General features: G+C 41.3%; 1 protein-coding gene across 3 annotated transcripts in view; it reads left to right on the top strand.

Moving 5' to 3' along the window:
• GALNT9 (polypeptide N-acetylgalactosaminyltransferase 9) overlaps positions 1–14,464 on the top strand; it is a 205,036-nt gene that overhangs the window by 171,212 nt on the left and 19,360 nt on the right. For all 3 annotated transcript variants that reach the window (XM_030583466.1, XM_030583467.1, XM_030583468.1), the window contains one exon: positions 11,251–11,436. In XM_030583466.1, the coding sequence (XP_030439326.1) occupies positions 11,251–11,436 (186 nt within the window). The remainder of the gene's footprint in view (positions 1–11,250; positions 11,437–14,464) is intronic.

Genomic DNA, 14,464 nt, shown 5'->3' with positions numbered 1-14,464 from the left:
AATCTCTTCTGATATTCCTAACAGACTGCTGTCAGTCTTTGAATATGTTTCTCAGTTGCCCTGACCACCACTTCAACTTCCTCCTCACTGCCTGCTCTGTTCTGTCCCAGCACAAAACAACCTCAGCAGCTCATTAGGAAGTGACCTCATCAAAGAAGGTATTCTTTATATCCAGTTACCACTACAGTAATACATGAGCTACCCTCTAAGCTACTAATAATTGCTGAACCATCTTGGTTTGGATGTTTTTTAGCATCTTACGTGATTGGTTTGTGCAATATTATTCTATACTCATTTCATGAAAGTTTCTTGATTTTTACACACGCACACACACCCTTTTCCAAAGTAAATCTTTACATCTGAAAGAGACTGGGGTTTTCTTTACAGAAGAGATTCTAGTCGACTCATAAAAACATCAGTTTCATCCCTAGACATGCACTGGTCAAAGATATCATGTCCTTTGTAAAATTGTGCAAAATATGAGTTTATGGAGATTGGATTAGCGGTTAAAGTATATGGGTCATTTTTAATGTCATTTTATGCCTTATCTTCTCCCTCCCATAGCAGCCAGACTTAATTTACCTGATTTATCTCTCCACTTGTAAAACTTAGCTTTGCAGTATGATGACGATTGCTGAGTGCAAGTTTCTCCAAGAAATATTTCAGTTTCAGCATACTTACATATTCTTCTTCTGTAAGAGGGTTAACAGAAGTCCTTCTCCTCCTCCTCAATACTGTGACATCTGAATCTTTAGTTACTATGAGATCCTGCTCTAACTCTAAAAGAGAACATGAAGGACATCCCATAAAATTCCTAGTGAAGAGTTAGAGTTAGAAAATGTGTGACCCCTTTTATTGGACTAACATTGTGATTCCATTATCTACCTCATTGATTTTTTCTCAAGGACCAATACAGCAATAAATATTTTCTGGATAAATGTCCTAAGGATACATTAGTTTGATTACAAACAAGTCCAATCCAATAGCACTCTAACAAATGCTTAAGGAAATTCTAGTATCTATGCAATGAATTCTAAGCTTACTTAAAGAAAAAAGCATTCCATCTCTTACCAGCAGTAAGTTGCTAACAGCATGAGCTATAACCCTTGAATCAGGCCCTATGTTAGAGGATTCTGTGAGAGGGTGTAAAACAAAATGCAATTAAAGCCCTTCCTTTTGTGTTCAGAACACTCAGCCTGTTGCCAAGAATTAATTGTTTGGAGTGTGTGCAGGAGGAAAAAAAATAGGTGCTGGGCATCTATTAAGAGTTTTAAAATACTGAATCTGCCCTACTCATCTGCTCTAGATTGTAAAGGTCAAATTAAGCTGCACAAATTCTCCATGCCAGAAAAACAGTGAAAAGCTGCAGGAACTCGAAATGGAAGACAATCACATAAAATTGGTTTCCTGCAAAAAGAGGCAAAGAAGTGCTTCTGCATGCTCTCAATGGCTAATATTTTACAGGGAAATAACAATGGTATGGTCCACATGTTTATAGATACACAGCTATGCAACCACCCTGACCAGGGAAATACCACATTTCATAAAATACATATAAAGTTATCTTAGCAAGGTACTCTTAGAAGGGGTGCATGTGTAATCTTTGTCAGTCAAAATCCAGGTGATAATTCAAGTTTTTTTCCAGTCCTTCTTTGGGATCATATCGCATTTTCAGGCACCAGCAATAATTGTGCCCTGTAATCTTAAATAGAATCTCTAGACCCAGAGAAGTGTCTCTTTCCTTCTTTCAGTTGAGTATGATTTTCTGCAGGTAAATGTGATCTTTTCCAGTATATCTGTTTTGCCAATATGCAAAGATCTTTGCCTCTTGAGTGCACTGTGTAAATAGCACAAGCTATTTCAAGAGGCATTTTTTAAACCATAATTCTGGTTGGTATTAGAGACAATCATAAAAGTGTGAACCGTGAACTTAAATGAGATCATACGATTAATCTGATCACATAATATATTTTATTATAAAAGCTTCCTAACTATAAATAGCTTCATATATGAACAAATGAAAGGCAAGAGGGCCCTTTTCTAACATACCTAATTAAATACAGAATGCTGAAGTCAGGACTGACAGCACAGGGAGGAAAAGAATCTATTAAAATCAACCAGTTTTAGGGCAGCTGCAATTAAATAATTGCCACGGTATGTTGTAATCCCAGTGACCAAAGCAGACATATACCATACTGCACTACATTGCATCATAATAGCTGTCCCTTTCTCTCTTTTTTTAAGTCTAATTCTATGAGTAGGTTCAAAGAGAAAAAGAAATATTTACCTCAAGTTAACGTTATGGCATCCTCTAACACCAGCAAACACTGTTAGTCCTAAATCCTTGGTAGAAAGGCTACTAGGCTAATCAGGGGAATGGAGATCCTAATTTATGAGAGAAGATTAAAAGAGTTCGGTTTGTTCCGTTTAGCAGCACCAAATCTGAAAGAGGATGTGATTGCTCTCTCTAAATACATCAGAGAGATAAACACCAGGGAGGGAGAAGAGCTATTTAAGCTAAAGGACAAATGGGTGTAAATTCTAAGATGGAGCTTGACAAGTCTATGAACAGGATAATATGGTGGGGTTGCCTGTGATAGCTGGGGACCAGACTCGATGACCCAAAAGGTCCTTTCCAGTCCTATGGTCCTAGAAAGTAACTGACAAACCAAGAAATATAATCTTACTGTAAACATCAATGTTAATGGCTGTTAAAAATACGTTTCTGGTATGACCCAATAGCTGGGCTACATCCTTAAAGAACTGGGGAACAGTGTAAATCAGAACTGTTCTGCATTTGGATTGGAATAGGAGACGGTGCTAGCGTGTTTTCACTTTCCTTGGGAGAATTCCCGTTGTGTTAGTCTTTCACATCCCATGTCATTCAAGAGTCAAAGTTGAGTCATATGGTTCTTCTGCATGTTTCCACCCTGAAGATTTCTTCTTCTTTTGCAAACAGTGAAACTTTGCCTTGTCCTGATTAGGAATATTCCTGTGGCTTTTGTTTCAGTTGCATATGGTTTGCTGTGTGCTTCGGTTTTTATTTTAGACAACATTTTAGAGGGAGTTGGACAAGGCCCAGATGGATCTGATGGGAATGTAATAGTTACTTGTGGGTACATCTACACTGCAGTCATAGAGTGTGATCGCAGCTTGTGTAGACCAGACCCAAGTTAGTTTTAACCTGGTTAGCTCGGGTACCAGAGCAATGAATCCATGGCATCCCAGGGTTCAGCGTGGGCTGGCAGCCTGAAATAATACCTCTGGTTCCAGGTGGAGTTCTATAGCCCGTGCGCCTCTGGTACCGAGTCAGCTAGATTAAAGCTAGCTCAGGCATGTCCAGGTGAACTAACTGCACCCCATGATTGCATGGCTACTATTTCCCTACCTTCCTAGTCTTCAGGTGTTACCAGCTTCTTCCAGGCAGAGCTCATTACGATTTTCATACCATGGACCCCACAATTAGTCATTCTGAGAGGACCTCCTGGTCTCCATGAGCCCCAAAGATTAACAATAGTCCCACTCTATTCTTGTTCCATCCCTACTTTAAAGGAAGTGTCAGGTCCCAGAGGAATTGGTGCAAGGGTTTGGAGGCAACTGTTGTTTCTGGGGACTAGAGGAACAGTTGCAAGTAACCTGCTTCCGTGGAGGACCAGAGGGGAGAGAGAATGGGAACAGGTGCTCAGACATGACTGTAAGAGGGGCCATATAAGATAGATTGATGCCACTAGCACCTCTAACAATAGTTGGTGACCTCCTTGGATGGGTTGCAGGGGCTGCACCCAAAGGATGTCCACTTCTGACAAACACCAAGAAAGTATAGACTAGAGTGCTGGCTCCTATTTTCCAGGTCATCTTAATCATTACGAAGAAGAGATTCCACCACCTTTAGAGCCTGAATAAGGTTAGTGGAAACATTACATTCTTCCAGAGCAATACTAACTTGATTTTCAGCATCCTCCACTTGTTTGTAAGGCTGGGCCAATTTATTATCTGCTGTGTTGTGCTGCTGATGGTTAAATAGGTTCCTTCTGGTGCCTAGCGAGTGATGTTTCCATTGCCTTCCTGAATTTCTTTTGAAGTGGCTTTGATAAATTGAATTCAAAACATCACAGGTAGAAAACATTAGATCTCTGAGAGGCTTTACTTTGAAAATGTAAGTAAAACTCAGATCACTGGCTTTTAAGAATTCCCATGCTGGGATATCATAAAACGTGTGATATCTGAGCACTACTAAAAACTCCATCATCTGATCTGTTGGTTTCATGCGCCATGTAGAAAAGTGAAAGTCTGGCATTCAGTGAAAGGCTCCCTACTTTATTGTCTGTGGTATGCATTGTTTAGATGGAGTTCAGAACCATTTGAATTAAATATCAACGAGTCCAATTCTAGCAGATTATGGCTTAAACGCCTAGTTTTCAGAGGTGCTGATCATCCACCTTAGTGAAGTGCTGACTCAGATGATAATAGCTATAAAAGTGCAAAATATTATTGTCATCATCAGTAGGGTTAGACTGAGACGAAGGAACCTGCTGCGGGATGTGCAGTGCAAAGCTGGCTTCCTCCAGTCCCTTACCTACTGCGTGAAAGAAATAGTGACTGGGACAATCATTATCCCTTTTAAAAAGCAATCTCCTCCAGGGCGCTGGATCCCCTGGCACAGGAGAAGCTGGAAATAGCTGCTAGCAGTGAGCCTGGAAGGGCTCTTAATTGTACTATCTCAAGCAGGCACACCTCGGAGCGGGATGTAGACTAGTAACAGTTGAAATGAATGGGAAATGACAAGTCTCGGATGATCTTGTATTTTGTCTGTTTTAGTTTGTCTAAGTCTCCTTGGGAGATAAAGAAACCTTCTTTCCCTAGGAATTAAGGGAGAGGGGGAGGAAAAAACATTCACAAGGTGTGTGGGCAGGAGGGCAATGCATGTAAGTAGCCTGGGGATGATGGGCTGAAATCACAAGGAGGTGGATCCATGGGCCTGTGAAACTGGTATGCAGTCCACCAGTAAAACATCTAGGTCAGCATTCTGAAAGGGACAGAATAGAACGTCTGTTTCTGTCCAGGCACTGCTAGCATCACTGCTTGCTGACGTGACTGCTTGGGATTTTCTATACTAATATCTTTATGATGGCACTTTATATAATAAGCACAGTACAATGCAGCCATGGAGTGTAAGAAAATTATGGCTAACGACATCAGGATTTACAAAAAGTACCAAGGAATCTTTAATATCTACAAAGATTAGATGGAAAATCAAATCCGTTCCTCAGGGCTCATGTGAAATTCCCATGCTCACTGGGAGAGGAATTCAGCAAATGGGAAGAAGGTTGAAAAGTTAAATCAGTATTTGTTAAACTAGTCTTAAAGCAGGTTGGAAATTATTATGCATAAAAGGCCTGACCTTGTTTCATGCCAAAGTCTCTTTGGCATCCGCAATATGACACCAAGGTTAATTAGTCCCAGTATGGTGTACTGATATTTGACCCTAGTGTAAATCTGGCATAAATCATCTCAGTAAACGCAACTGAATGTGTGGCCCACATGCTGAGGTTCCTATACGACAGGGTCCCAAACGCCTATAGAGTGCTTTCTTTAGTACAATGACCACTGCTAGCAGCAGAATCAGCAGTACCAGCGTGTAATTAAATCCTCTGTTTTTAAAGGAATCTCCCACTTGGTTCTAGGCGAGAAGTGCTTGGAGAAACCTTTAAACTTTCAGCCTGATGGGTTGGGCAAAACAAAAACAGTTGGAGCTTTGTTTTAATAAATTTGTGCCTCCGCTTCCAATAAATGTCTGTGCTTCTGTAGAAGCAACATAAATCCTCAGTGAAGGGTGATTACTTGGAAGCAAATCCATCACAAAGCTGAACACCTGCTCTGATGCCAAGCGTTCTGGATACTTCTTCCTCTGCAGTTGCCATGAGTGAAAGGTTTTATTAATGGAGGGATTTTCTTTTTATTTTAATTTCTTCCTGAACAGTCACACATCTGAGCTGCAGAACTTCAAAGCAGGATACAGATTTCTATTTTTTATTATTATAGTCTTTCTTTCTAGACTGGGTTTTCGTACTGCCAACTATACCCCTGGCTGTGCAGGTACACGTCATATGAAAGTGTCAGCATCCTGGCAAGGACAGCCAGAACCAAGGGTCAAACATGAGGCCAAGAATAGAGGAGAAGTTCATAGTCAAGTTCCAGGCTGGGGACAATATCAGGGCTCAGAGTCTGAGTCAGGTTTCAGGATCTGGGTCAGGAGGCAAGGTCCAAATTAAACCACTGTCAAAACCGAGTTCAAGAGCAGAAATCAGGAATAGTCATGGCAGGAGACTTACACTGTTGCCTGGACATGTCCTCAAATGCCCCTTGGGTTATATAGAGTAAGGAGCCAATGAGGCTACTGCCTGTCAGACCCCTTGAAGTGGGACTTTCTGTGTCCACAGTGGGACAGGAGTAGTGGAACATGAGCTGGTTATGGCAGTATGGAGGTGTTTCCTGCCTGGCAGCTCTGCAAATCTGGGGTTGAGACTTGCCGGGCCTTGCAGAAAGTCAGTAGAAGTTGCAAACACACATCGAAGGGGAGACTGGCTCTTCTACTATAACCATGCCTGCCAAACTGATGACTCCTGTATAGCCGTGTTGGCAGTACAAAACCATATCCTGAGAGAGCTTGATGTAGTGTGGGTGTAGGAATAATCTCCAACCTCAGTTGCTTTTGAAATGCAAGTGAACTCCTTCCCTCAGTGCTTTTAAACACACACATAAGGGTAGTCATAAAGCATTTGGATTCCACTCTAGTTTTGTGAGGTAAAACAATATTTTGCACAAATATTTTCAAAAAGTGGGTCTCCAAGGGCTAAATGGCTGACAATAACATAGCACAAATTTCAATTTAAAGAGAATTAGGCCCCGATAGAGCAATCCCTGTAATTTTGTAAACGTTTCTTCAAAATTGGGACCACCTTGGTTACAAATTATTTAGTTGCATTCTAAATCCTGGAATGTTTTAGAACAATTAACACTCACCTAGCAGGGCATGGCAGTATTGGAAGTAGCGCTGAGGTGCAGTGTTTGAGAGCATCTAGACATTATCCTCTTTCTAGGCACTATAGGAATACAGGAATACTGGATTGGACATGTATCTAGCTCAGCATCCTGTCTTCAGCTCTGGCCAATAGCAGATTTGGTCACTTTTTTTTTTTCAAACTTTTTTTTTTTAAACCAAAAAGTGGCTTTTGAACCAAAATGGACAGTTTTTTTGGTTTAGTCAGCATTTTCCAGGGTTTCCATGAGAAACAGAAAGCAAAAATATTTTGGTTTTGGTCAAAAGTTTTGGCTTTCAAAAACTGAAATTTTTGTCTAAAACCAATTTTTAAAATCAAAAAGGGTTTTTGAAAACCAAACATTTTGTGGTTTCATTTTTTTTATTGACACATTTTAAGAATTTTCTCTGGAAATTTTGAAGAATAAATGTGTTTGAGGTGTCATGAAAATAATAATAATAATAATTGACCTTTTTTTGGCCAACTCTAGCTACTGCCAGCTGCTTCAGAGGAAGGTGCACGAAGCCCTGCAACAAGCAATTATAGAGAAACCTGTCCTAAGGGCAAGTTCCTTCATGACCTTCAAGAGTTAAAGTTTGCCTTATGCCATGAAGCATGAGGGTTTATATCCCTTCCAAGTTGCCCATTCTGTACTTTATTTTGATTACATAGAACTTCATTGATACATAGAAACAAATTAAGGATCAAGGAAATCACAGCATAGCTTGAGTTTTGCTTAGTAAATGGAAACAAAGTCTGAATTCTGAAATCTCTTTGGTGTCTGCCATATGATGTCTGGGTTAATTAACTACAGTGAGTGTACAGTAAATATTTTCCTATACGCCAGCCTATCTCAGATGTACAGGTATAGTTTGTCATTAGCACCATTGAGTTCTTCGGCATAAAGCACAAACAGTTTCACTCAGACAGTAATTTGGCACTAATGTGAGTACTTGTTCTCCTTAATACGTAATATATCTGTTTAAGTTGCAAATAGAAAATTTGATCAGTTTCGTTTATGGCTGCCTAAAGATCAATATTCAAACTGCAAATCAGCTGCACTTAGGAAATAAATTGACCGCGTCTTGGAATTACTTGATCACATCTTAAAACATCACACCAGGTGATACTCACGAGGCCCAAATGCAGCCTGTGTCCTCCTGGACTTATTTATTATGGGGGGAGAGGGGGAGGGGTGACTGATGATGGAGACATGCTGCCGGGCAGAAGAGGCAAGGGTCCCAGAACTAGTCTGGTGGGCCCTGGCCTCTGGCAGTTCTCTGGAGGCAGGCAGACTTGAGAAGGCTGAGCCTCTTGTCTCTCCTCCTGTGGAATAACAACACTCTCACTCTCATCTCCACAGAACAACCTGGAAAGTCTGAGGTACCCCTGCTGGTAGATATGACAGTGATGAGCCCGTACAAGAACTTCTATAGAACAGAATAAAAAACACAGCTGTTTCTCACGTATGGGGCAATCTGAGGCATTGTTACAAGAACAAATGGTTGGCTAAATGCCTTAGTTTGTTCCCATCTCTGTTGTACCTTTCCTGTCCTGCTTGTTCCAGTGCTACAACTGGGCAGCTGTCAATGTGTGAACCATGGTGGCTCATTTCAGAATACTTTCCTGTTGTTTTTGTCTGTCTGGTTTTTTTTTCACAGCAAAGAGCATTGTGCCACTTCTGGGCCATGTTAAATCACATTAGGGGAAAAAAGAGCCAGGTTGGGTCTTGTGGTCAGTAGTCTTGAAGAAGATACTCCCTTTGGCATTTCCCATTAAATGAGCAAAGAGCATACCTAGGCTCCTGGTGCTAGAAACGTCACTTGGTATTGTGGGTTCTCATCACCTAAGAAAACCAGGTCCTACATGTGTTTAAAATGGGCACCCAAAAATGCCCAGAATTAGTGACCGGTCTGGAAAGTGTGGACCTTAAACTCTCTGCATCTCTGGTTCCCCATCTGTGAAATGAGGATATTGATGCTTACTCACCTGAATAAGGCACTTTGCGAGCTCTATGTGAGAACTGCTGGGAAGTGCCAAGTCTTATAAGATGTGGGAATGAATATGGGATATACCTCGTACTCTAGGACATTTTAAGGGGTGTACCCTGCCATAGAGAATTGACCAGAGACTCTGAGTAGCATTATCTCAGAACTATCTTGGCTGTTTCATACGCTGAAATGTTCTACTTCCTGGCATCATTGATCACAGCTCACAAAGGATTCTTGTGCCTCATCTTCAAAGATATCTTGTTCCTGTTTAGAGGATGGCAGAAGAGAGGAGACAAGAATGCAATGTAAAGCAATCTGAGTGCTTACAGATGGGTTAATGGTGCAAATTTGCACTGTCTTGTAAGCAACAGCCAGCATGTTTGACAGGGCAAGCATTCTGTACCCTGAGGCAATACTTTTCTGGTGCTGTTTTCTTCAAAGCTAGGTATCCAGGTCTCCTGTGGATTTCATCTGGGGAGAATTCGTCACCAGGAAATAGCTACTTGTGTTGAATTTATAGATGAGCTAAACAGTTTCTCTTAATGCTGTGCTTCAGCACCTTTTAGTTTCTCCATTTTGCCTAAGCATCACTGTTAGAGGGAAATAAATCTGCCACTCAGATAATGTATTTACCCTTGGTATTAAAATATGTAAATAAAAATTACAAGGTCATTAACCATAGCAAGAAAAAATATACAGTCTATTACATGGCTGAATCCCAAGCCAGGTAGGACAAATAACAAGACACTGAAGAGTACTGCGCATTTCCCTTTTTTTGGTGAGGGCGGAAACTTTCATTTCACAGTGGAAGTTCTAGGCGTATGTCAGTCCAAATTTATGAGCAGTGTGTTTTTCAGTGTGTTTCATTTATCAAATGCAAATTTCTGTGGCCAGTGATTTACTAGTCAACAACTTGGAGTGCAATAAATAAATATTAACTAACAAAGTATTTTAAAGAAAGAGTCAAGGAACAGGATTTTATCTGCCATTCTCCAAGTAATTTGTCTTCTTTCTTCATATGTGTAGGGTACAAATCCTTTGTCTTTTCATGGAGTCCAACTTGCATGGAAAATGAGGTGCTATTCTCAGCAATATGAAAGCTATGGACTCTTGCTTATATTTTACGATCTCCTTTGTTTCCTTTGGGCTGGACTGAGACTTCAGGTGCAGGTTGAGCTGCATAGGCTGCAGCAGCACTGGGGTAACGCTGGAAGGCACTGTGACTAGAGAGACACCTCTGACACAGCTCCCTCTCTGCTTCCCCCTTTCTTGGTCAGGGGACAGAGGGAATTTACCGCTGGCTTATACTAGCAGCAGATTATGACACTATGTGTATTGCACTGTCCAGGGAGTTGGAGTCAATGCTCTGTCCATTCCCCAGTTCTCTTGCCCATGTGCTGGAGCACCTGCTCACTTACACAAGGAAACCTAAAGTCTATGCAGTCCAAGAAGTGGTGTGGGAGCAGGTCTTACCCTCGCTCCCTTGTGCAGGCTTGTAGTCCAAGGGTATGTCTATACAGGTGATGTAATTTCCGGCACAGGCAGACATACATGGGCTAGCTCTGCTCAAGCTAGAACCTAAAAGGCACCGTATGGCCATGGTAGCCTTACATAACCAGGGGGTTGGGCAGGATTGTTCTCGGGAAAATTTAAAAAAGGAAGAATATCCTGACTTTCAAAATCAAAGCATGTGATCTGTACAGTGGGAAGTTAAATGAGGTGTGCTACTTGTTTTCTGTTTACATTTCTCATACACATAATTCCTTTCCTGAGAGGCAATCTTCAAGCACCTACAGGCCCCAGTGCTGAATGCCCCATCTGATATGTTCCATGCCCACTGCACAGGCATCGCATGGCTTCTTTCAGAAATGGGCATACCTGAGCTGTTAGCAATTAATTAGTTTATATGCAAATTTGGTGCAGGAAATAAGCCCCAAGCATACAGCCCATGAAATGGAATATGAGAGCCACAGTTAGATCCTCAGCTAGCTTCAGTGGACCTGTGTCAGTTTACACCACCTGAATCCAGTCCCTAACATCCAGGTGTTAGGGTTTCTCATGCAATTGCTGCTTTGCCTAAGGCCTCAAAGAGCAGTGACTCTATCTCAAGTCATCAGCGGCTGATGTATCACCCGCTGTACAATACCTTGCCACAGAAAGTCAAATCAGCCTGTTTTCCAGGAAAAAGTTCTTGTTTTTATCCTCCAACTCTCTCACAGGTCTGGCAGTGCGGAGGAAGCATGGAAGTGTTACCTTGCTCGAGAGTTGCCCACATTGAGCGCACAAAGAAACCTTACAACAATGACATCGATTACTATGCAAAGCGCAATGCCCTGCGGGCTGCTGAGGTCTGGATGGATGACTTCAAGTCACATGTTTACATGGCATGGAACATCCCAATGACGGTAAGTGGAGAACACGCGGTAACCTGAGTAAATGGAGGCAGAGAACTGATGGATGTCTGATCTAAGCTATCTCTGTCTGTGCTGAGTGATACAACTAAATCCATCACCTATTGATCGAGGGTGGGAGGAAGAGCACTTCCATAGCAGCAAATATTCAAAAGAACTCAGCCGTCTGAATTTGTTTCCCCAGAATAAAGTCAGTTGCACATTGACGAGCAGTGACCCACCTTAGTGACCTAATCCTACCACAGTGAACAGGGCTTATTTGATTCCTGGGAGGAAGTCGTTCATTTATGAGGTCATTCATCTTTGAGATACTCAGATATTACAGAGTATTATTGCAGAGAAGCACCCTGAAATGTCTACAAATAAATGTCATGGTGACACGCTGAACCTGATTCTCCACTCTGTTTACACCACTTTATGCTGGGGTGATTGAGTGGAGCTCACCAGCATAAAACGGGTGTTATGGATGGGAGAATCAGGCCCAAACGGTCTAGCTTTGTAGTTTGGTGTTTCTTCACGATAGTGTAGGCACATTCTGTCTCTTGCTATGTGTATATGTACCTAGCTAGGGAGACCAGATAGCAAGTGTGAAAAATCAGGATGGGGATGGAGGGTAATAGGTGCCTATATAAGAAAAATCCCCCAAAATTGGGACTGTCCCTATAAAATCAGGACATCTGGTCACCCTACACCTAGCACAACAGGGTTCTAATCTTGGCATGGGAATGACGTAAAAATGTGCATCAATAAACATTTTCCCTTAAATGCACTGTGGCCAGGTTTGCATCCCTTTGAAAGGCCCTTAGATTTCTGATGGGAAGAGAAAAAAGAAACTGCTAAATTTGTTTGCTTGATGGTTTCCACAAATGAATGCTGAGAGTAAAAAAAAAAAAAGAAAAAAAAAGACATTTAAATAAACATTTATGCCAAAATATGATTTTCTTAAATTTCTCAGGGATTACCTTTTGATGCAGTTTTCTGCACTGAAACCATAAAGCAGTGCTTTGAAAAAAACAGACACATCTATATTGGAAGACATGAAACCAGCAAGAAGCATGGTACATTAAAACTTCTTTTCCATAAAAGAAAATGATTGATAAAATATAGATCATAAAAATAACTCCATTAGTTTCTTGAAAAAAGTTAGGATGCTGCTGTTTCACAGCTCTATTGCACTGGGGCATTAAACTGAGAAATAAAATGTACTGTGCTCTCATTAACTATAGGACTAGATCATATGGATGTTAGAGGAGTAAAAACCTCCCCGCTCAATCAGCAAGAACCATCTACCCTATTCATCTCCATATTAAGCATTGAGTGTGTTGTACCAACACCGCCAGCCATTAATCTATACACTATGTGACCATAGCTTACATAGAACAGACACAGCGGTACAGGGAGCTGCAAAGCATGTCTGCTTGTCATACTAAGCTTCCCTTTCAATTGAAATGACATAGTGAATGAGATGATGGGTCGCCTAATTGTAGAATAGTGAGTGCTCTTTGCCAATAAAATAGATAGTAGCATTGCTAACACCTACCCTATCAGCCTACGGCGTCCCATTGTAATTCACACCATCCTTTCTGTACTTGATTGCTGTTTCAAGCCACTGAGAGTCTATGACTGGCTTGCATTCTGGCTAGAGGATGGTTGATTGATACACAAAAGCAAAACAATGCTTCTATGAACCTGCAAACGTCTTTAACAAGTCAAGAAAACAGTGTGTCAGTGCACCAAAGATTTGGTTACACCCTTTCTTGTAATCCTTTCCCTACCAACTTTAGTGATCCAGGAATCCTATGTCTAGCAATTAACCTTCTTCACGCTGAATGATGTGCAATATCAACTACGCATGAAAGATACTCTCCTTCAATGTAGCCAGAAATAATACACGATTCATCTTCACATTCCTTTGAATAGATGCCATGTACAGAACTTTTCATCAGCAAGCAGCAGTATACCCAGCAAACTCTTTATGAGACAATTAGACAAGGCTGTTCATTACTAAAGTTGTATTCTCTCCAGAAAACTAACTGTCTAGTGGGGATTCTAATAAAGCTCAAGCTAAGATATGCTACTGAATTGTAAGCCAGGATTCAATATTGTCTGTAAAGCACATAGGGATCTTTCTGAAGGAAATATGTAACGTGCATACATTTAGAGCAATGCAGAACTCCTTGGCTTCAGTTCACTGGGGTTCATCCAAACATTGGGACAGATCCTTGGGTGGTGTAAGTCAGTGTAGCTCTGTTGAAGACCTGCTTGCTGTCAATGAAGCTATGCTGATTTACACTAACTGAAGATCTGGCTCTGTTTTTTGGACCACATGAGTTGATGCTTCAACCTGAATATTTTTTTAAAATGTTGTTTTCAAAGGTATGCAAAATCTCAAAGCAAAGTTCCATCACAGGTGCTGAGTTTCATCACGTGTTATGTCAAAACTCCACAAATTAACTCTGATTCCTATGAAACTGGAGAAAGGCCTACTCAAAAGTTTAGTGAAAATGTTATGAACCTTTCACCAGGCCTGATCTGAGTTTTGAGGGGGCTTATTCCTAATCCTATCCCACTGATTTAACTCTGTAGAAATCAGTTACTGGATCAGTTTTACACTGGTATAATTTAGGGCAGTGGTTCTCAACCTATTTAAGACTGTGGGCCTCATCCAATACTACCTGTATGGACCTGAGGATGTCACATGGGCCGCAGTTTTGTGCTGATTGGGCCACAAGCAGCCTGCGGGCCGCAGGTTGAGAACCACTGATTTAGGTTATGTCTACATTGCAATGTAAGCCCAGGATTTGAACTCAAGCTCAAGCTTAACACTCCTTTCTTCTATACACAAATTGCACTAACCTAGGGCTTGGAACCAGGGTCCCAGAACCCCAGGGTGGTGAGTCAAACTGGGACCCAGGGTTCAAGCCCTGTTGCTTTACAGTGTGGCTGCAGCACCACTGGACTCACGCTCTGGGAGTCCACCACAAAGTATTCCACAATCCCACAAGCTGACTTTCTTTGTCCT

Source organism: Gopherus evgoodei, chromosome 13 (assembly GCF_007399415.2).
Source record: "Gopherus evgoodei ecotype Sinaloan lineage chromosome 13, rGopEvg1_v1.p, whole genome shotgun sequence".
Taxonomy (NCBI): Eukaryota; Metazoa; Chordata; order Testudines; family Testudinidae; genus Gopherus; species Gopherus evgoodei.
The sequence above is the reverse complement of the archived record's forward strand: the minus strand, read 5'-3'. Positions and strand labels throughout refer to the sequence as shown.